This window comes from Pipra filicauda, unplaced genomic scaffold (genome assembly GCF_003945595.2).
Source record: "Pipra filicauda isolate LSUMZ 115617 unplaced genomic scaffold, ASM394559v2 scaffold65_size3143899_pilon, whole genome shotgun sequence".
In the NCBI taxonomy this organism is placed as follows: Eukaryota; Metazoa; Chordata; class Aves; order Passeriformes; family Pipridae; genus Pipra; species Pipra filicauda.
The window spans coordinates 510,215-533,222 of record NW_024104820.1 but is presented as its reverse complement, the minus strand read 5'-3'; the positions used below and the strand labels follow the sequence as shown (position 1 = coordinate 533,222).

Here is a 23,008-nt window from a genome sequence, read left to right as displayed (position 1 = left end):
TAAGGAATATATAAAAGAGTCAAAAATCAAAGGTAAGAATGCAAACTCCTGGCAGTTTATTGGTCTCCACAATGAAGTGTGCAGGGTAAACAATTTATCCCCCAGCACGAAGGACTTCACTGAACATAAGAAATTCCATTATAGTAAAAATTCTGGGAACCAACATTCATACTCTATTAATGCACTGATTTCATCAGAGGCTGAATAAGGCCCTAAATTTGAAAGCTATTTTTAAACACAGAGTCTTTTTTTTTAAATTAATTGGTCTGGACCTGTACATACTGTTGTTGCTTTGAAAGCATTAATGACACTTTGCCATTATGCTTGACATATCTCAAGGAAAGTCTAACACAGTTGTAGGCTAAACATATTACAAGTTTACAGCAAAAAATCCCTGAACCATTACAAGCTTCAGAAATCTGGCTTGACTTAGTTATTCACCCTAGCTCTCAAGGCCCTGCAGAAAATCCGAGAAAATGTAGCCACTCCATTTGTCAGTTAATTAACAGCCAAAGCCAACATTACTCCTAATGGGTACATAGCACAGCAATAATTCCTTTTCAATTAAAGAAAATATTTCTTTAGTACTTTTCAATAAGTTTTTGCCTTTAAGAACAGCAATCACATTAAGAAAGAAGCTGCATGGAAGCAATAAATGTATTTTGGGTCAGATAAGTGCTCCAGGTCCATTTTCATATTGGCCTTTACATGAGTTGACAGGCACTTAATGCACCATATGCTATTTTTTCCCAAAGAAAGCATGTGGATAGCTATCAGTAAAAAATATTATTAATCTCTACTACATCCTAAAGTAGATTGAGATTACAAGGGAGCCATCTTGGTACCTTCTCTTAAGGATCTATCCAATTTCCAGCATTCTTTCTGTGAAAACTGAAATAGATATATGGACAAAGAGGAAACTTTGACCTTGTCAAGTCACACTTTCAAGCCAGCACTGTAACACTTACACATCCCAGATACTGTTCTTCTGAATTACCTTTTTTTTTCTAAGACATAACCCCTAAAAATTTATACCTAAAGTGTAGATTCTATATGTTCTATTCCCACAAAATAAACATCACAAATCTAAATATAGATTACAACACAACATGAGCCTGACATCACTTTTCAGTTTCTTTAAAATATTCTAAAGTCATTCTCTGCTCAGTAATTTCTTGGATCTGATCTATGATGCTTATATAATGTCTATAACTGATAAAGAGTTTTAAAAATCTGTAGTAACTAAGTCAAGAATAAGCTAGTTAAATAATTTTAAAGATATTCTAGCATTTCAATGGATTTGTCCTATAAGCGTAGTCAATACAATATGCTGAGCAGTTCTGAGCATCTGTGACCACAGACCAATAGATAACATTCAAAATCCATTTTTAACCTCCCTCCTTACAGCTATGTGTACTGAACCCAGTTCTGTTCAAACCAATAAAACTACATAGGCTATAATCAGAACAAATACTGCATTTTCCTGATGAAAGCAGCCAAGGTGTTCTCATGGCAGACACCCAATAGACATTTTGAAACATTCTCCTTTCTAGGGTCTGTGTTTCATACCATCAAAGTGCTCTGAAAAGCTCATCCCTCTATGGCTGATAACTTAAGGTACTAGAATAATCTGTGCTTTTCTATTACTTTGTGTGCTTCTATATCTGAGCTTTGGATGGGTACATGCTACATTGTACATATCTGAGAAAATATGTATCATAAATATAAACACACTTGAAAAAAGAAATTCAAATATAAGGATGCAAATAGTCACCGTCACTTACATCACTTATTAATTCACTGCATTTTCGGGCCAGTTCCATATTTCTATCCTCAATAACAGGCTTGAGGAAGACCTGTAAGAGAAAGGTAATCATTCTAGGTTTATCGTCCTAAAGAGTAACAACAGAAGGAAATAAGTACTTTTAAAAGCTATTGGGGTTTAACCCACCTTTTCTTCTTCTTCCCCATTTTCATTTTCATCCTCCCTGAGATCCTGAATGACAGACACTCGCATTTTAATACTTTGCAGGAAACAACAATGAAAACTCTGAAAAGGTTCACAGCTGCAGGAAACAGCTCAGATCCTCCAGCGTGCCTGGATTTGTGTCCTCCACTGCACTTAATGTCACCACGGCTCCTTCCTTTTTTAGGCAGCACTTGACAGCCTTTATCTGAACAATTCAGTGTGAGTGAACTAAAAAGCATTGCAGATGGCCTTGCTAGCTATCAGTCACAGCAGAGCTAATGCTTTCTTACTGATAAAATATAATTAAATGACCTATCCCCATCAACTATTTTTAAAATGACTATGAACACAATTAAAATACTGTGATGCAGTTAATTTGCAACATAAGTAATGTAGTAAAATTAACAGGATTAAAAGGGGAACATTGACTCTAAGTTTATGGTGAAACTGCCCAGTTCTAAGATTCCAGGCATCAATGACTCCAAAACTGTTATCACAAAACTTTGTTGGCCCAATAATAGAGCTTTTTGATCTAAAAAAAGCACGCTATTCTTATTTGCCAGTAGGTGTAACCGCTAGTACATTTTTCAGAATTACTTCTTTTCCACAAAGCTTATAAAATTCCTTAAATACTTTCCATATCATGCTAGCTGCAGTTTAAACCTGTGCATACATAGATACAGACAAGTCTGTATTACTTACAGGTATACATGGCTACACATTTACACAGACATGTACGTTCCTTGGCTGTTACAAACTGTCAAGGTCTGTAGTCTCAAAACCAGCCTCTTTCAGTATGAAGTCACTGACTCCAGCTGCAATGAAGCTGAAAGATATCCTTATGTCGACTGGTGCAGAGTATTTACTCCTGTAAAATGAGCAAGGAGGTATTACAGGACCAGTTGGAGGAACCAGCATTTTAAGATCATTTTTCTTTCCAAATTGTAGCTTGTATATTTCTCATTTTGTAGAGGTCATGATTATGAACTTTATCTAGTAAAGTCATTCACCACTACACAGCTTTGTAATCAGGCAAAGATATAAGGAATGTGTGCTCTTTAAAAAAAAAACTTCAAAGACTTTTAAGTACTTGTGTGCAAACACAACATCCTTAGAGCTTATTTAAAAGCATACATTTCCTTAGAAAAAGAAACATTTCAAAGATGAGAAAAAATAAAACATTTGACATAGTTAAGGTCTGAAAATATGAAAAAAAAGTATTAAGAACAAAGGCACAAACTGCTTTCAGCCTAAACCAAGAGACAGAATTCTTTATATGTTAATGGTACAGAAAACTTCAAGACTTTCCATTCCACTCTCAAATATAAACTCCTAAAGTTCAGGTTTGGATTGGCATTGCTAAAGTTTAGGTTAAACCGAGAAGTCTGGTTTGTATAGATGAAAATTACCTGGGATTTATGCTGACTGCTTCTGGAGTTCAGGGTGTTTCATCCTGGTGAAAACAAATGGTTTAGTCTTATAAGATGCATATTTAGAGTAATAGGTTGTTTTTGAAGATTATGGCCATAGCAAATATATTTCTAAACAACAGACTCATGTGTGATTTCAAGGACCACATGTTAAGGAGACAGAGCACCTACAAAAGTGCCAGACAAATATGCAGCACTAAGGCTTCACTTTGGGATTTTTGTTATGGTATTGCAAATACTATATTCTTTCAGTGCAGTCAATTTCCCCTTTCTTCCTACATTTAATAAATTTTTTAAGTGAAGACATTGACAAATATTTAAGAGAGCAGAGAAAAGCTATTAGTAGCTGCAAAGCTTGCTGAATATAGAGAAATCTTTTGCTATTTTTTGCACCAGAAAGCAATTACGGTCAAAATGACAAAGTCAAAACTGTTCATGTTTTGGGGGGAAAGGGAGGTGTTCAGTTTTTTAACCTGCTTACATTGTATCTCATGCATGTTCAGCAGCAGGACATACCAAAATTTATATATTAATTCTGGTTTCCCTGCAATGGTTTCTGCATAATAAAAATCTGCAAGATCACTTTTGGTCAGCCCTGAAGTGATCAGGCAGTTGGACTATATATATATTATATATATATATAAATCATATTAAAGAAAAATATATCACTATGCACTAAGTAAGGGGGAAATATCACAGAATCAACTAATTGTACCCAAGTTATTCAAAATTCCACTTTTCACATAACAGACACAGTAAGATACTATATGACACAGAAACCTGTCTCACTTTTTTTTTCCCTCCTTAAACCACTGAACACTATCAGATAAAATTCACTGTGCAATAAAGCAAGTCTGAAAATTTAATATATCCAGATATCATTCAGGGAAGAATTTGTTAGGACTATTTAAGAGTTGCATGGTTTAGAAGTGCATTATGATTCAATTAATAGCCTGCAGATAGAGAAGAATAATAGAAATGCTTGGGTTGGAAGGGACTCTAAAGATAATCCAGCTCCAAGTCACTGCCAAGGGCAAAGGTGCCACTCACTAGATCAGGTTGTTCATCCAACCTGGCCTTGAACACTTCCAGGCATGAGAAAGAAGCTTTAATTACTTCCATAAGAGGCAATAAATAATCTAGAATCAGCAGGAATGTTTGTGTACATTTACAACATTTTTTAAACTATGCTAAAAATACTAAATCTAATCTCAACAAAGGCCTAGTTAAAATGCTGAGCTTTACATCCCCAAAACAATTATGAACTATGTTGTATTAAAGATTACTTTTCACCTACAAATCTTCCATTTTTTACCAAAATCTCCAAACTGACACTTCTGAACCATTTTCCACTACATATAATGGAATAATCCATAGTCATTTGTTCTGGCATGAAACAGCACAGATTAAACAAAATCAGATTGTACAAAATTTTAAGAAAATGCTGTAAAGGAGTGCTGTGTGTACACAATATTTATATGCACACAGGGCACGGCAGAATTAGAATTTCTTACTGCATTATAGATAACTTAATATGCATACAAAGAGGAAAAATGGCTTCTTCAGGGAAGTACCCAATTTATTCAAGTTTTGTAAGGAAACGCTGCATTTTTACCTCCATCCACCCTGCATGGATGTTTCACATCTCAGTTCAGATTCAGCCTTAATAATGAGGCTATTTTGCTGAAGAAGATGCAAAAACATTAAAATAACTGTATATCGTCTAAATTGTTCACAGAAGCACAGTACTTGCAATACGCAACCTTCACTGCATATGAACCTCTTATAAGAGAAGACAAGCATTCCAGAAGCAAACTATATGGTTTATCCTATGAAAGGAGACATTTCAATCTCCTGACACTTAGGGCTGTCATTGGCTTGTGTTGATGCACTATTTTTTGACACAGAACATTACTCAAGTACTTGGTTTAAACACATATCTGCTGAGGAGGCAGAAGCAGAAGAAACATGGGGCGTAAATGAGCCTGAGTCTCCATGAGTACAAGTTGACCCAGCATGTGAATGGTTCAGGCGCACAGTTGGGCAGCTTTCCCACTTTGATCATACACAGCTGAGTCCACATCTGGCCAAAGCCACACCATCTCCTTGTCCCTTTATCAATCTTTCAAAAAATACATTTGGGAGTTGTTAGCCCAGAAAGTTAAAATGTTTCATCTCATCTTGGCCCTGATTCACATAACAATATAGCGGTAATTCTCAATTCTGTCCCTGAACAAACAATACCACTGGACTTTTTTGGCATAATCCCTAAAAGCCTTCTGAGATATGTAATATCGACATGTACTGAAAGAACTTCTCTACCACTTCACAAAACAGTAGAGGCTTTGCTTGTCCTAGTAAAGATACCAGAAACATCACCATCTCAAATCTATTTAATGCAGAGTTCCTCATAGGGTACTTGAACATAGGTTGCAAATTAAGGACCAAGGTATTTCAGGTCGAAGTCTGCATAGCACTATACTGAGAGGTATGTACACATTATGAATATACTTCTTTCAATTCTGGACTGAAAACCTAATAAGAGCAGAGGCAGAGTTTTAGTGCTTTTCCTGTTTCCAGTGAGTTAAAAATCAACCCACAGATATCCCTGAAATTAAAATGTTATTTTCTGCTCTAACTGGACAGACACGCACATCACTGAAATAAGTACAATTAATTCAACACAACACAGATGGTGGTGTCTTTTTCAAAAAGCACACAAGGCATTTGTAAGTGCTGACACTCAATTACTTCTCATTTCTAGAAATACTCATCTATCTGACTAGAAGTTCCTAACAGCCCTGTATAAGGAAGCTCATAGTTAGGCTATCTGCACCAGAATCACAAACAGAATAATTAGAGGAATTCCAGCCTGCCAGTTTTAACCTCCCTGAAAATTAAATATCAATTCACATTAACTAAGGAAATTCAAGAGATGGTTCTATTTAGAAAAAAAACCTTACCCATCATTTTGTATCTGTCAGATCATTAACACTTCATTTATCAATAACACTTCAAAACCTGCGAATACCTCACGGTTCTAAGCTACGATTTTCATTCAATGTAAGTTATTTTATTTAGGGTCTTGGTAAAGCAGAGAAGGCAATGATATTTTTAAAGACAAATACAAATGAGATGTTAGAATACTGACTCTTGAATCCCAGAAAATCTAATGAATTTTCAGTGCCTAATAAATACATAAATATAGACATTTTTTGCAAACACACACTCTCAGAGACATTGTCTAGCCCAACTGGATTTTGATGACAGAGCATTTCAGATGTCTGTATGGTACACAGCTAGTCTCACATAACAATACCAAATCTAACCTAGATACAAGAAGCAGTGTAGTCTGAGCTCATTATCCTGAGAAATGAACCCATTCAGAACTGAAAGTAGTCATCAGGGCATAAGATTGTGCCATGCGGACGTAACCTTAGCTGTGATCAGGAACAATACATTGAAATAAATCAACATAAAGCTTTTCACATACTAATGTATTCTAAAAATACCCCAAAACCTCTGCTTCATTTTTCTGCCATATTTATAGTTGCCTAGGATGTTTACACAATACTTTTTAAGCCTCAAAAATGGTATTTCCTAGCTGGGATACACAGTTCCATCTAATTTTTTTTTTCTAATTTTTCATTTGTCAAGAAATTAAATCCTCAACGATGAAGCAATTTGGTGTTTCCACCCCTTTAATATTTTCAGTTTAACCAGAAGCCTGAAAAATTTATCCCTCCTACAGTTCTCTTCACAAGCTGATGCATTAGGAGCTGAGATGCCATGTTTGACTGCATTGCAACTGTTTAATCCATTCCACCTGACACAGCTGTGGCACTTCCCTTTCTTGTTCAGTGTCATAAAGCCCCTTCCCCCTTACCCAAGTGCTCAAGTAGGTATGGGAGTCCACCAGAGCTAACAGCTCTGGGGTACAGCAGCTGAGGCTCTTCAGCACCTCTTACTATTACATTACAACAATGAATAGTCATGATATGTTTTCCTGTTACCTACAAAACTGGTGCTACGTCTGTATGCTAAGTGGCCAAGAGACCTGCATGCTAGGTGGAGAGCAATACACACCCAAGCTATCTCTCTGCTCTGCAGCTGGAGGCTTAGATTTCACAAGGCTGTTCTACAGAAGATGGCTAGAAAATGAAACTATCAGCTGTCTGGGTTACTGTGTCAGGTATCCATAAAATCAAAATCGCATTCAGCAGAAGAGGGAAATACAGGGATATATGGCTTTTCTCTTAGGACTCCTTAAATGCAGAAAAGTTTGGATAGATCAAAGTTTTCCATTTACAAAAATTTCATTTGATCCAAAACTAAGTCCTATGGAAGAAAGAGCCAGGAATATATAATAAGAGTTTGGAAATTCTACTTTGCTATAAATCACAGCTAAAATCATCAGCAAATGCAGGTAAAAGGTATGAAGCCAGTAATAAACAAGTTTCATTTTGCTTTGATAAATCCTAAAAAGCTAAAGATATTTCCTTTTTCCTTTTGGTGACTATATATTCATATATGGCTTACTGTAATCTGAAATAACAGAAAAATGTATTTGTCTTACATACAGACTCCTTTTTAGTCCTTAGCCATATAGATTGGGCATGTTTGCTTGCCAGGAATTTTTCTTGTGGCATTACTTTGAATTTAACTGCCTGAACTGACAGAAACTCCTGGAGCAGGAAGAGAAAATTGGACATTTCCTATAAATTTAATTTTCAGCCTATAACCCTCGCTTACCTAATGAATGCATTTTTTTCTAGAAACTAAAGCCACGGTGGTTTATTTTACTTGTATTTAATTGAGTTTTTTCTTCTTCATATTTCTGCGCTTGTATTTTCATAGTCCTTTTACTGTAACTCTCTGGACTGAACAATGCCAATACCATATGTAACACACACCTTTAAAAATACCCTTAAAACTGTACTGCTCTGGAACACTTCATGTGTACTGTAATTCTCAGGTAAGTTACATTTGCATCCAATTGCTACAGACAGGTAACCGTAAAATAAAAAACTTCATTCTTCATTGACAGTTATTTAAAATAACAGCTTTTAAATTTCAGAATAGTCTTCAGAAAGCTCCCCAAAACACAAAAGATGAAACCAAACAGGCCAGGATAAGAAAAGAAATTTAATTAACACATTTGAAGTAACAGAAGTCATTTGTTCAATGATGAAAAGTTTATTTTAGTAACTTCATTTTTTTATCAAGACAAATAATTTCAAGTCATAAATAATTGAAGGAGAAGGTATATTTTGTAGTACCTTCAGACACTAAAAGACAAAAATAAACCTTTACTTATGTAAAACATACATCACTCTTATTGTGTTTAAAATTACTGGTTCTCAAATCTCTGGAAAGAAAAAAAACGGTTCACCTTTTTTTTTCTACTTTCTGAATTGTACCCATCATAAGATTTTAACAAAAAAACAAGTTAGACATACTTTGTGTCCAGGAGCGTTAAATCTGGATTGTCATAGTCAAGCATCTCTCAGCCTACCATTCCATGCCTGATAGGTTAAGGCAATTATACACATGAGCTGTACTATGAATTTAGCAGTGTAATCAAAAAAAAAGCACATAACATATAAAATGCACATTCCGAAAAGATCCATAATTTTCAAGACTGAGAGTTTATAATGACTGATAGATAGCTCATTCTTCCCCAAAAAAGGTACTGTGTCAAAACAGTCTACTTGAATAGAGTAAATATTAATTTTTAAGTGCTTATAACAGGCTACAACTCTTAATAAACCTGTATTGAAAAGAACCTTTTAACAAAGAATCCCATACAAAGGGTTCTCTGGACAACCTAATCCTCTAATTGTGTTCGTGGTTATAGTCGAGGAGAGCAACTTACAAGTTCGTGAGCATTGACTATTATGTTGAAGAAAATACACTAAAAATACAATAGCTAGCAATAATAAGTCACAGAAATGTTAGATCCTTATGCACACTCTGTTTAACAACGATATACACAAGTTTCCATGACAACAGTGACAAGATGATAAAAACATCTTCCACTATCCATTGAAAAATACTTTTCTGCTTATATCATTGATGAGGTGGCAAGTACCTGATTTAGAAATGTCAACTTGCATTTAGTAACATATTTTTATATTCAAAGAAATGCAGATCATCTTTTTAAAGCATTTTAATTGAATATCTGAAGCAGAATGATTCATGATCTGATTTTTTTAGTCTTTTAAAACAAGTTACATCAAACTTTACCTTTTACTTTAGTTGTGGTCCATCATTTATTTGCAAAATTTCAGCTTAAAATTTTTTTACATCCAGGGAAATTTCTTTCGCATGGATCAAATAAAAGCTGATCCAGCACTTTCCAAATAAATGTGAAGATTTTAGCAGAAGAATGTATTATTTTTAAATTGGCTTACTTTTGATCCATCATTCACAAAAAAATTATGAAAAAATATATAAAGCAATTATGCTTTATCAGTTATTTAATTTGCTTTCATATTAAAGTATCATCTTACTTCAAGTCTGAATTGTTTTCTTCAAAACAGTAGTGGACACAAAACTGGTATTTCTTGCTTCATCTTACTTTTTAGTCATACCTGGGACCTGGTTACTCTTGAAAACAAGCAATGACAACAGTGGAACTTAAATTTGCAGTTATCTCGACACTGATACTTTTAGGTGAGTATACTTCTCCATCTACTAAAACCATCATAATATTTATTAAAATGTCAGTTCTTATATTTTACTATAGGAAAAAATAGTTCCTATAAATTAATAATAAAAATATAGTGCTACGATGCTCTTCGTATAACACAGTATATCTAAATTACCACTTAAAAAAGCACACTGAATTACAGTTCTTCAAATCAAAGAAGGCTAATGCCTGCACTGCGTGAAACACAACAGTAAGTACCTCCTGAGAGGAGAAAGGCAAAAGAAATACTATAGCAATATTTTGTACACTACAAATTATCCAGAAATACCATCACTGGGCATGATCACTGGTCGCCGTTAATAACATTAATACTTTTTACTCATACAGCTTCTTGTGGGTATGATTTAAAAAATTTTATAAATACAGAGCTAAAGCCTTTGATTGAGAATACAGACACAGAGCAAGCCAAGTCCTCTCCCTGTCCTCAGGCATTTGAGGCCTCAGCTGGAGTCAGGCTTAAGTAAGAACAGCCATGGGTAGTAAGCAAGCCTGATCAAAAAACCTGCTCCTATCATGCTGCTGATTCGTGGCCAATTGACAATCACGGTACAGACAGAGGTTTGGGAGGTGCAGCAGACTTGATCTGGAGAACAAGCTGTCTTAAATCTCCTTTGAACATCTGGAATTTTGTAAAGAGGATAAATAGCTACTCTACAGGACTGGTCCTTGTTCTATAGCTGAAGATATATGACAATCCTATCATTCTGTTTTACAAGGTGGAGAACAGGGAGCCATGAAACAAAGCAGCATCTCCACAGTAAGAAAGGGAGCCTGCAATGAATCAAGATTTCTTGACTCCCAGCCCTACAGTTTTAATGCTGATATCACTGAGCTTCTCAACAGGATTTTTCCTGGCTCTTTTTCAGTCATATTTCTGTTAAGTCATTTCCAGCATAAACTAACTCTTAACTTATAATACTCTATTTACAGCATTGAAGATGTTTTTTTTTCCCTAGAACACCTTCTTGTTAAACAAATTTTAGTGTTGATATAGCCTAAAAAAATATGAAAGGAAAAAGTGAAAGGAGATCAGAACATAGATCAGTTCTTTCACTTAGGACCTTATACTAAACTACAATTGGTAATCAACTGGGTTAATGTGCAGGATAGAGTTAGAATAACAGTGTAGTTAGTTGTTATGCAAATCAATTTGAATGTCTCTTTAGTTACCAGGAGTAACTACTCAGCATGAAACAAGAAAGATAACCTCTCTGAAATCTTGCATACAGAAAGGGTGAGAAAATACCATGTTCCTTCCTGGCCATCTGATGTCTAAATTAAAGTTATAGTAAGATGTTTTTCTTTCAATTCAAAAGAATAGATAATATTAAAAAGTTAATTTCAAGTCTAGTTGGGTAAGTTTCTATTTAAATTGCATTTTTGTAAATATTTATTCATTTTTTTACATACATAAACCATCACCAGAGAATTAATTTGTGTTAGGGCCTAAGGCCTAGCTTTGAAGAGCTTTTAGTCTTTTTATCTCTTTGATGATCTCATGGGAAGTCTGAGCCTGCCTTTCAGCACAAAAACCTCCAAAGCCTGAGGCTGCCTCTGGAAGAATTATATTTGCCTTAAGGTCTGTGGTAAATGTATTTTGGCAGCTTTACACTACAGCTAAAGAAATTTCTCAATCTCATCAGAAAAGTGTATGCAATAACGATAATCTGTAATACAAAACTGCAAACCCCGGGGGCGGGAAATGCCTAATCTTACATACATGGATGCTGTTCTACAGCCCCAGATGTAACTACACATTTCACATCCTTTTAACAATTTTAAACCATCTCTTTGCAAGATGAAGATGCAGCTATAATATGCTCTGTGTAGACATTCAAAATATGTCAGACTCAGCTTCCCCAAGCTTATATTTAAATCCTAGGATATTAACATCCAGTACAGCACAGTGTTTGACTAATGCTATCCACAGGGGGGTTTTAAGATGTTAGAACTTTCTAAAGCTAAAAATCAAACTGAGGTAAAAAATTAGTATCGGAGTACAAGTCATATTGATCTCATGTTGGCTGTAAGGCTAATAATGAGTTTAATCTTACTGTTTCACTATCATTAAACATTCAAACAGTCTTTGGAGCAGCAGCCAGAACCGAGACATCTAGTCCTTAGTGTGTGATAACCACAAGACTCAGCCAGAGAGCTCTGCTCCCTCATGAGACTCTTCTCTGGCCCATGAACCTTCTGTTCTTGTCTACACCATGGTACAGCTTTAGCAAAATGCCCATCACAATCCCCATTACAGTCAGGATTAGGTCCCTCAGCTATGGATTCAAGCACCCGCTGGGCTGGAAGCAATGTCTATCACTTCCCAGAGGAATGTCATCACACCTGAACTAACAGGAAAATGGTAATAAGCCTTCCTCTCTCTTAAAATAAAAGTTGTTGGTTTTGAAATTAAAATTTTATATTGTTATTAGTCACTTTCAAAAAGAACAACACAAATTGCCAGACATAAAACTGTTAACGATCTTAAAGCAGAGAATTAATAATTACCATTTGGTCAAGACCAAGTCTACAGAAGTGACACTCCAATTTCTGGGACTCAACTTTTAAGAAGCATAGGGTCACTACAAGGACAGAACTCCTGAATCTTGGAAATTTTTTTTAAAATCCTTAAAGAAAAAAAATGAAAAAAAAAGTAAGTAAACCAGAGAAAATAAGTCTGTACTCAGGTATAACGACCTTGAATGATACGATCTCTGTCTCAAGTCCAACAAAATACTAAGACTTAACTTCATACACTTCAATTAGATTCTTCTTTGAAGGCCTGCTTCTATCTGAACTTAAACTGCAAAAATTTTACCTTTATCCTGGTTTGACTTAATAGATGTACTGATAAAAGTTATAAAAGCAGGTAAGTGGATTTGTTCATATGTAGAAAACTTGATGAATTTGCATATTGTCAAATTTAATCAGTTTTGTTACATAAAACTTGGTTTCCTTCTACTTCCTGCTCAAGCCTATCAGGTCTTTGCTGCTTTGCTTTCGTTTGAAAAGCACTGGATTTCTGTTGTGATTTGTTTCTTCTACTGTAAAATGACTTCCAGACAGTGCAAGAATATGGACATTCCTCACAGATTTTATGTCCATTACAAATTATAATTAATTCTGCTGGAGACTCAAATTAATTATATGCTTTAATTCAGTACTATTCCCTTCTATTCTAGCCACAAAAGAAAAGAGTGTTTAAAAATAAACATGTTCTATGTTCTAAAAAAACCCAACAAAAGTTTTCTTCCCATGTAGATGATCATTATCTTTTCAGCAATAAGGACAACACAACTAATCCCAAAGGGTCTGGTTCTAACAAATCAGAATTATGTTTAACACCAAATATATGCGAAATCTCTGCCATACACAATTCTCATGTATGAAAATGGTAGAGTCCATAAATAGTAGAAAATATTAGAGGGGCTCAGAATTTTCTGTTCTGCGAGATCTATATTTTAGTCAAAAGCATGAATGTTTACTTGAATAATGCAAAGATGAGGTTAAAATTAGTTTAGCACAAATTCTTTACTCAGTTTAATGCCACCTGACCTCTTTTACAGACTATGCTGAATTGAAATTTACTTTTTCATTAATTCATTACAAAATAATATTATCTGTGTAGAACAATTCTCATTATTTACAGCCTACTTTCATGCATGCCCTGAGACAACTCAGTCAGATCACAACAACCCAAAAAACACAAGATTTCAGAAATCTGTTTAATATGAGTTAGTCATTTTATCTAAGGCATTGGTATAAGAAATGGCTGAAATCACTCTCAACATAATTCTTATTATCAGAACAACTCAAGGTGGGACCTTTTCAGGAATGCTGTAAAGAGAGACACAGTAGCTGATATGTATTGATTACCAATGTAATCAATATAGGTACTCCAGAGTTAAAATGGAGCTGAGGAGAGCTTAGAAAAAAAGCTAAAGTTAGCTGAACTTTAAAATCAATAAGGTATAAATAGAAGATGAGTTCATTAGGTAAATTTTGATCTAGAACTAAAATCCGGCTTTCCTTCTTTTACAAGATGTGTTATCCACCGTACAGTTTAGTTTACTGCACTCTGAATTGCAGATTGCACTCTGTCAAAAACAGTAAATGTACTCACTGGTATAGAAAAAATCTATTCATGTATTCTCCATCCATGGGAAAAGTAATTTGGAATAGAACAATGTTCCTCCATAACCTGTTATATACTGGAATATGCATTTGCCTTGATTCAAATCTAAACAGAAAAAGACAAAAGGTTTTCATGTCTTTGCTCATTATGAAAGATAATATAAAGTATTGGAGTCATACTGTGCCAAATACTATTTGCCAGTATTTCAGATCCATAAAGATGCAGAAATCTCTTCACCTACATCACTCATTTGAAGAACCAAAGACAGTGTATATCCTGGTTTTAATCAAACATCCCTATGTTTTTCCACATGGTGCCTCAGTTCATCATCACCTCCTTTCAGGACACTCAGGTGTTCCTTCAGTAAATAAAAACAAAATGTTTTGTCTTTTTAAATAAATAAGAAATGTTGGTTCAATACATAGCAGCATGAAGAATTTGTTCCGCATGACAGATTTTTCCTCTGAGGTGAAATGGCTTGTCCAATGCTGTATTTACATGAGGCAATGTATTTTGTGTATAGATGTTAATTTCTTTCAGTATTCTATCTGCCTTAGCTCCATTATTCTTTCCAGATATAAAAACATTTTTGTGGGGAAGTGGCAAAAGGATGTTTATTTTTCCTATAGATAGCTGTAGCCACATGATTTCCTCCATACCAGTGTGGCTTCTCATTCTTTTTTCCAACATCCATTCACCAGCAGTGCTTGGCTGCACAGTCCCCACTATCGTTTCAAATTTATGGAAGAAACAAACAGAAGAAAAAGCTGGCAGCACAGAATATTCATTCTTCTTCCAAAATTTAAAGCTGAACACATTTTTGAAAATAAGGCACTGTTAGATACTTCCAATAACATGCTGTTCTATTTGGATGGTGCAGTTAAAAATGTTTTTTACTTAAATCCTATAGCCAGATCTCTTTTACTGAAGATTGCTGCCACAGCGTGTGCTTTGCACAGGACGTGGTATGAAAGCAATTCAAGATGTCAGAATGAGTGTTACGCTTCCTCTGACGCTGCCCTCCCATCCTGCCTCCAATCTCTGGATACCCTAAACAACTCTATGTTCCTCCTAGCCTGACCAAATGAACCTCCAGAATCACTAGCTTCACGCTTCCCTTCCCCAAGTCTGTTTAGCCTGACCATAGCCGAAGGGCTATTCCGTACTAGCCCATTCTCATACTACATTACTGCAGTTCTACACAACAGTTCAGAAAAAATTGTGATGGCACCACCTACTCAGAAAACACACTGTGCACGCCATGATACTATGAAAATCAAGCTGGTCTAACGCATCACGATGGTAACATCATCAGCATGCTGTCTGCACTAATGCAGGGTTTCTATGACAAGGAGATGAAGAGGGTGAACGGGAGGAAAGATCAGCTCTCACAAAACTAAGATGGAGACAATCACACTGAAAAACTGCTTAATACTTTTCCAGTGCTCCCACAGGTTAAACACCTGTCTGTTCCTGCTTCATTCCCATTCCTCTCCCACTGTTACTCTCCTTTCACAGGTGCCACATGTGCAACTCTCCTTACACTTGAGCTGCAGCGTACTCCCTCTGGGCATGTGACAGTTTAAAGACTTCAAGCTTTAAAATTTCTTTATATGCCAAATATTTTCCAGTGCAAAGTCAATCAGGGCAATTTAATTCCACTGGTTTTGGGTCAATGACCCTTTTCAGAGAGGTCCTAACAAACAGATGGCTGGCATACAGTAAGACAACTATCCCTACAATGAATGTATGGCCATGACCTGAGCAGGCTATCTTATGAAAAACATATTCTATAGACCTCAGTTGAATTCATACTCTTCTACTTCATAAAACAGATACAACACTACTGAGAAAGATATGAAGCAGTGAACATTCATTTTCAAATTAAATCAATGGATGTTTGTAAGCACACAAAAAGCAGATGTGTTTGATCTGGAGATCTCAACTTTGCATTGTCGCTCCTCAGATGAGAGCTCTACATCATACTTCTTCGGAAAATTTACATATTGTGTAGAATTTAAAAGGGTCTAGGTCAACTTTCATATCAGTTCCTATGAAACCAATAATAAGAATTAAGAAAAAACAGTCTTCCAGGTAAGGAGTCAGAGGAACGATTACAGGCTCAAGCAGGAAGTTTATGGCAGATATGTTTGATGTGCCAAGATAGCCAAGATTTGTTAGCAGCTGGAATGAACTTTGTGTTTCACATTTAAAATTGAAGGTCAGACCTGTATACACAATCATGGAGTGGAAAGACAAGTGTTGGACAATGAAAATAAGCAAATACAGTAGTTAGGTTATTAAAAATATGAAAATATTATACATAAAAATATTTGAATGTAATTTAGAGTTCTATCACCCAACATATGGTCTTTACCAAGGATTCCAAACAAACCTGAAATCTGTCATTTCCTACCTAACCTTACAAATGTTTGCCAATGCATTTGAAGTAACATTTTCTTCAATATTTTTATACAGTTTTCTAGTTTATCTTCCCAAAAGCTAAGAAAGCAGGAATTCCTGGACTGACACTCACACAGGTTGCAACATTTAAACCCATCAAACAGACATCTGCCACCTGAGCTGACAAACTAAGGACAGACTGTATCGTCCTTTGCCACACATTTCAATCTGCCAGGCTCTAAAAATAGCTCCCTGTCAAAGTTAACATTTATATTATATCTTTCCCCAAACACTAATGGTTCTTTGCAAACTGATAGTCCCAATTTCCTTGCCCGGGTTGTCCTAATTTTCTCCATTTCCACCAAACAATAGCTAGTCCCAATTTCAACGCTCTTCTTTTTCAGCTTTCTTCAATTCTCTATTTACAGCTTCCCAGTTTTTTTCTGTCTCCTTTACACAGGAATGACCTGAAGGCAGTAGACTGTTGAGGCATTGATGGTACAGAAGGGAGAAATTTCCTACTCCTGTTTCATATATTTCAGCTTGGTCCAATATGCAGCAGTCCAACATCCAGCAGCAAACATGGAGGTAATCCTAAGTAGCTGTTAGATAGTAAATTCTAGCTATGCTACATTCTCAAAGCAAATAAGATGCAGACCAATAGAAGAACACTCATCCATCATATAAATATTCCTCCTCTCCTGCCTCGTTATTTTTCTTTTTTAACATCAAATGCAGCAAAAAAAATATTTAAGTTACTCAAAGAAAAAAATTAGATAAATTTTCAAAACATAAGTAAAGTAATATAGATATTTATCTTAGCTTTGGAAGAGCTGTTCCAGGATGACAACTGACATGGACATTTTCAGTTCCAAGTGGCAAAGTTAGACAAAAGCAAGCACTTGGAATAGAAAGTATTGGTCAAACAATGCAACAGACAGCTCCAACAGGTCTAAAAGCAAAACCTGTGCCTACAGTTCACCTAAGAACTCCCTGACAAGTATTGCTGCAAAGCTACTGTACTTCGTGGACAAAATATCTACACAGAGAAAGAAGGAAAAGTTAGCAGCAATGGAAACAGATAACTGTGACAAAACTAGACTTAAGATGAGAAATTACAAACTACCAACTACTTTTGACACGGAAAAGATATAGAGGGACCACTACTGCTTTCACCATTGCTGGGTTTAGAAGTGAACTTGATTACCAGTGTTCTGAACAAACACACTAAACTAATTTTATTATTTTACATCCATTAAAACAAACAAACAAACAAATAAAATTAGTATTTTTCTTCAGTTCTCACTGAATTTCAGACACAATGACTATAAGTCCGTTCCTATCCAATCCAGTATAACCAACAGTAATATATGTTGTTTAGGCTGACCGTTGTTTACAATGAAAATGAAAACTTGGCAAGCACCGTTATTTTGTTCAAGATCTTTTACTAAATCCCATGAAATCTTGGAGAGGATGGAAGTAAATCCTGTTATCACTGGGTATAGCAAAATATAATAAACAAGACTGACACTGTGATTTAAGTGTATTTCATTTATCCCACTGTACTCATAAACATAAAGAACCCAATTGTTAACAACATTCTTGTTCTCAATTTAAACTAAGAAAATTAAGATTGTACTTCTGGTTACATTTAGTGCTTCCTGGGTACATCCTATTACAATGCACAAATGCAGCATTAGGACAGAAATAGACCAGAGCAACATTATTCTAATTCTAACCCAAGAGCTTTTTTTTTTTTGTCTTCCTCCAGCTCTCTTTCCCCACTTCCTCTTTGAATCATTAACTACTCTCCTTTTTCTTTCCGTCCATAAAAAATATCAAGTCTGGAAGCTCTGAATCAGGAATGTTTCTATCTCACCAGATCACCACAGTATCTCTGGATTTGGTTAATCTTCTTACTTTGGCACTCTCGATTCTCTAATTATGTTGACATTCTTCTTAATCGATATCATACTATCTAGATGAATTGCAAACTATACTTTCAGATTTTACTGAACCATTGCTGAGTGGTCCAGATCTGCTACAACATCTCCACTGTACTAGGTCCTAAGAGCTGCCAAAAATACCTCTCCAAACAGCTTATATTGTAATTACAAGTTGATGTCAATATTTATTGAACTCCATGACTTTTCTATTCTGTACTCTGTAACTGTATTGCACAATTTGGGTTCTGTTAAGAATAAACATGAAAGCGTAATAATTCATTCACATTTCTACAGTATTCCTTGTCATGGGATGCCAACTCTTAGACATGAATGGCAGCTTCTGTCTCATACAGGGCTTTTTTCCTCATCTAGGAAGATTATGAGTTGTCCAAGATCACAGGAAAGTCCATGGAAGACCAGCAAACATATCCAAGTCCTTGAACATGGGGCTGCACGTCCTCTTTCCCTATTGTATTTCTTTCTTACCAACAGTATATGGAATTCAAAGTTACAGCTGTATTCAAAGCATCTCAGAGCAGAAAGTCCATCTGCATGCCTCCCATTACCTACCAGTTTGGGATCCTTTTTTATTAATTTTTTTGTCCTGACTCTGCTTTGAATTTGAAACAAATTTTTCCCCACTTACTCTCCTTTCTAAATGCTTGTAAAACTTTCTAAACTTTTGTGAAGTCTATTGAAAGAAAACAAAAAAAAAGAATGGAATTAAATGACTGAGCTGACTGGCCTTTCAGCATTTCAATGGTGTCTTTGAAAAAAAAAAAAAAAAGAAAAAAAAAGGAAAAAAGAAGATATTCTTAACATACAAACATCAGAATAAATCTCATGTCTCTGCTGACTAGGTTTCATTTTTTGAAACATTTTTCCATACAATCAGGGACATATGAAACCAATTCCAATTCCTTCCTTCATAATTTCTACACTACATTTTTTCCCCCATGAGGTATATATAAAAATCCATCTCCCAACTCAAATAGAGAAATGTCACAAAAGTTAAAATTCAAAATGAAGACTTGTAAACTGTGGGTTTCAAAAGAGCTGTTTAATTTCAGAAATAATCATATCAGCAGTTTTGGACACACACAAGTAGGAGGGGCAGTTTATTAATATTCCACAGAACTAGTTATACATAAGTAATGCACACTGCCCAAAAAGCAGTCTAGTCCTTCCCCTTAGTAATGGAACCTGTTTCAAGCTTTCTCCAAGAAAAATAAATTTGGACCATATACAATATACACTACTGCATGCTGATACTGGAACTCTGTATTTCTTTAAGTTATAATGCAGACCTACTTTCCCCTCTAGGTACCTCTCTAAGGGAAGAGAGCCACTGGTAATGACATTTTCCATAGAAATGCCAACTGATGCCAAAATGACAATGAGTAAGTGACTACAGACTGCCAAACTCAACTGAAAGGTCACTACTGCAAAAGATGTGTTCCGTTTCGTTCATAATTCAAAAGATTAGAAAAACATAGTTAACATGAACACTATTGAAAAGGTAAATATAAATTACACTCTGGGGTTTTTACATTTGAATTGGTTTAGATGCACCTTATAATAATTGCTTTTCCTTCACTGTGCTGTTAAACAACAAAGTTTTGAAAAGCTCTACAAGAACAATAGAAACTGCTTTAAACGTGGGCTCGGGTAACAGGCATGATAGACATTGTAAACATGCATCAATAAAATTAAAGAAATATTTATGTGAGGGCTGTTCTAGTAAGCACTGAAACTTCAGTTGGTAATGGAAACTATATTACTACATTTTCTCAGTCTCCTGTCAATGTACCTAATTGGAGGACAAAATACTATAACTTCTTAAAAGTGAAGTAAACATAGCACCAAAAGCCTCGGGGTCCCAGGCAAAACTGTATTAAACTGGAGTTATGACTGAAAGTTTGTATCAGTAACTTAGGAGTTTTTTCACCAGTTCCAAAAAAGACAAGGTTTGATTTCCCACAGTCTTTTGTTCTTCAGACATACAATCCCTGCCAGCTGCGGCATCAGTTCTCCGAAGACCTCCACACCATCCCCACACCTATGGATCTAACCCAGCATTTCCCATATCCCACCCACAACATAAGCAACTACAGGCAGGGCTGTGCCAGGTTCACATTTCTCAGGCTAATTAGGAAAAAAAAAACCAACAATAATAGTTCTAATATCCCGAAATAAAGTAAAAGCATACAACATTCAGAGTTGGAGTTAAAATTAAAAGAAAGCAGTCCTTAAATCACAAATTTTAAGCCAAGAGACCACTGTGATAAATATTCTTAAGTTTTAGCCTGTGAAAACTCATAAAATTTCATATAGTAATTCCTGCATCACAGTATATAGCATAAATACACAAATGCATTTTTCTGTATTTAAATCTAGAATTAAAAAGCCTTAATCTATCTTTATTTTGTTATCATTTAATAAATTTTGACCTGGCTGTGACACAGGCCATAGCATTGCTAGACAGAATACTAGGGCTGAGGAATTTTGTCATATTCATTCTGTCCATTTCAATTACTACAGAGTTTTTCCTTGGGGGAAGAACAAGAGAAATTTACTTCTTGTGGCATGGTCCTCATATTTTCCAGCAATCTCAATCTATTTCCACTCATTTTCCAGTATTTACTTTGCAAAAAAGTATTTCATAAAGAGGAAACTGAACTTATGGCTCTAATTCTGCTTGGAATTCTGTGTAACAAGTTTTCACATCCCTAGGGATTTCCATTACTGTCAGTAGAGCACAGTATATACATACATATTTTTATATAGAAGTGTCTGCATCAGCAGAGATCAAATTACCTTTAATTACGGGGAATTCTACTTCACCATAATCATATCAACAAGTATGGAGAGGGAGTACAGCCCAAGCATCTTCAGAGTAACTTAAAACATGTAACTAATTAGCTCTGTCTTTAGAAAGTGACAAAAATACAATTTTCTCAAAGGAATTATAAAACTTCTGTTTTCATACTTGCCAGGTTGTTTTATGAAGTCTTTACGGTTACAGTCCTCCAATGAGCTCCACGCACATAAAGATCTGCCTTTATACAAAGTACTAAAGACTTCACAGTACAGGCAAAATCATGCACTCATACAAATTTCCTCATAGAACCAGTGCTTAACACTGATCAAAACTGTAGGCAATGGGAGATGATAAATACAAATTACCTACCTAACCTAAAGGAAAAATAAGTGGCATTTACTAGAAATTGTCTCTATCATTTTGTAACAATCCAGAGACTGTTTCATGCATAGAAACAGATCTGTTTTAAGCCTCATATGAGACTCATATTCTATTTATTTAACCTACTAGCAGGTTATATATGATTCACGAAATAATGACTTGCATTTTGCAACAGCCATGCATGAAACACCCCAAGTGCCAACCAGCAGGGTCTTTAGAAGCATCCTCTGACTATGCAGAAAATAGAAGCCTGATGCCCTGTTCTGATCCCAGCTCACGAGAAACAAGTAACTCCAGTCCCTACCATGTGGAATTTAACTGATTTTTATTTATCTTTATGAGAGAATGTTTTACATTATGGACAAAATGCAATGGAAGTCTCAGTGTTTGCCACTGATTCCATAAAAACATTGTCTTTATTGCTTTCTAAGGGAAAATTTATATCCCTATGAGCAACTAAATTAGTAACAGAGGGTCAACACAAGCATCTATTGTCATTGCAACATTTATAAGCACAATAAGCATCTCAGCAGACTCAGAAACCACTTCCTCTCTCTTCTTGGAGCACATTTTAATTGCACAAATTCAATACTTATGCATCAATTTATTTTGAATGCTAATCTTTTGAAAATCAGAGCTAGTACTACAAAAACTACATTTGATGAAAAAGTAATTTGCATGAAAAATGCCAAAAGGCATATATGACATGGTATTTCATATACCAAAACAAAATTACGAAGCCCCTTCAAAATTAATTTCATCCATTACCTATATAAAACTAGACTATAATAGGACAATTTTTCTCTGTAGCAAAAGGCACTGAAATTGCAGGATAACTTCCATTTAAGAAGTTGAATACAGTTTCAGTATTATCTCATATGTTGGCTTTGAACTGACCAATTAAACACTAAAGCTCCTCTTATTTTTATTTTTTATTATAACTGGCACCAAAACCAAGTGCAAGGGACTGTGTAAACACAGTCTTTGGCAATTTCTTTTTACATTTTAATTTTTACCACTTAAAGATATGGAAAAACATCTGGCCTCTGTTTCTGTTGTCTTTTATTTCCCTTATTTTCACCATTCACGATAAAGAGAAAAAAAGAGGGACACTTTTGACTAAATTACCTTTTTTTTTTTATAACTGCAGTTTTAAAAACTGAGGTAGAAAAATGGAAGTGCTTTCTGAAAACAGAATGGAACAATCCATG

General features: G+C 35.2%; 1 protein-coding gene across 3 annotated transcripts in view; it reads right to left on the bottom strand.

Annotated features, from left to right (window-relative positions):
• NEBL (nebulette) overlaps window positions 1-23,008 on the bottom strand; it is a 251,660-nt gene that overhangs the window by 91,710 nt on the left and 136,942 nt on the right. The window contains exons 4-7 of one of the 3 annotated variants that reach the window (XM_039388523.1): window positions 3,379-3,422; window positions 2,672-2,837; window positions 1,952-2,174; window positions 1,785-1,856 (exon numbers count right to left, since the gene is read on the bottom strand). The exons of the other annotated variants lie outside the window; for them this stretch is intronic. Of the exons in view, the coding sequence (XP_039244457.1) occupies window positions 1,785-1,856; window positions 1,952-2,017 (138 nt within the window). The 5' untranslated portion in view covers window positions 2,018-2,174; window positions 2,672-2,837; window positions 3,379-3,422. The remainder of the gene's footprint in view (window positions 1-1,784; window positions 1,857-1,951; window positions 2,175-2,671; window positions 2,838-3,378; window positions 3,423-23,008) is intronic. 3 annotated transcript variants of the gene reach the window in all.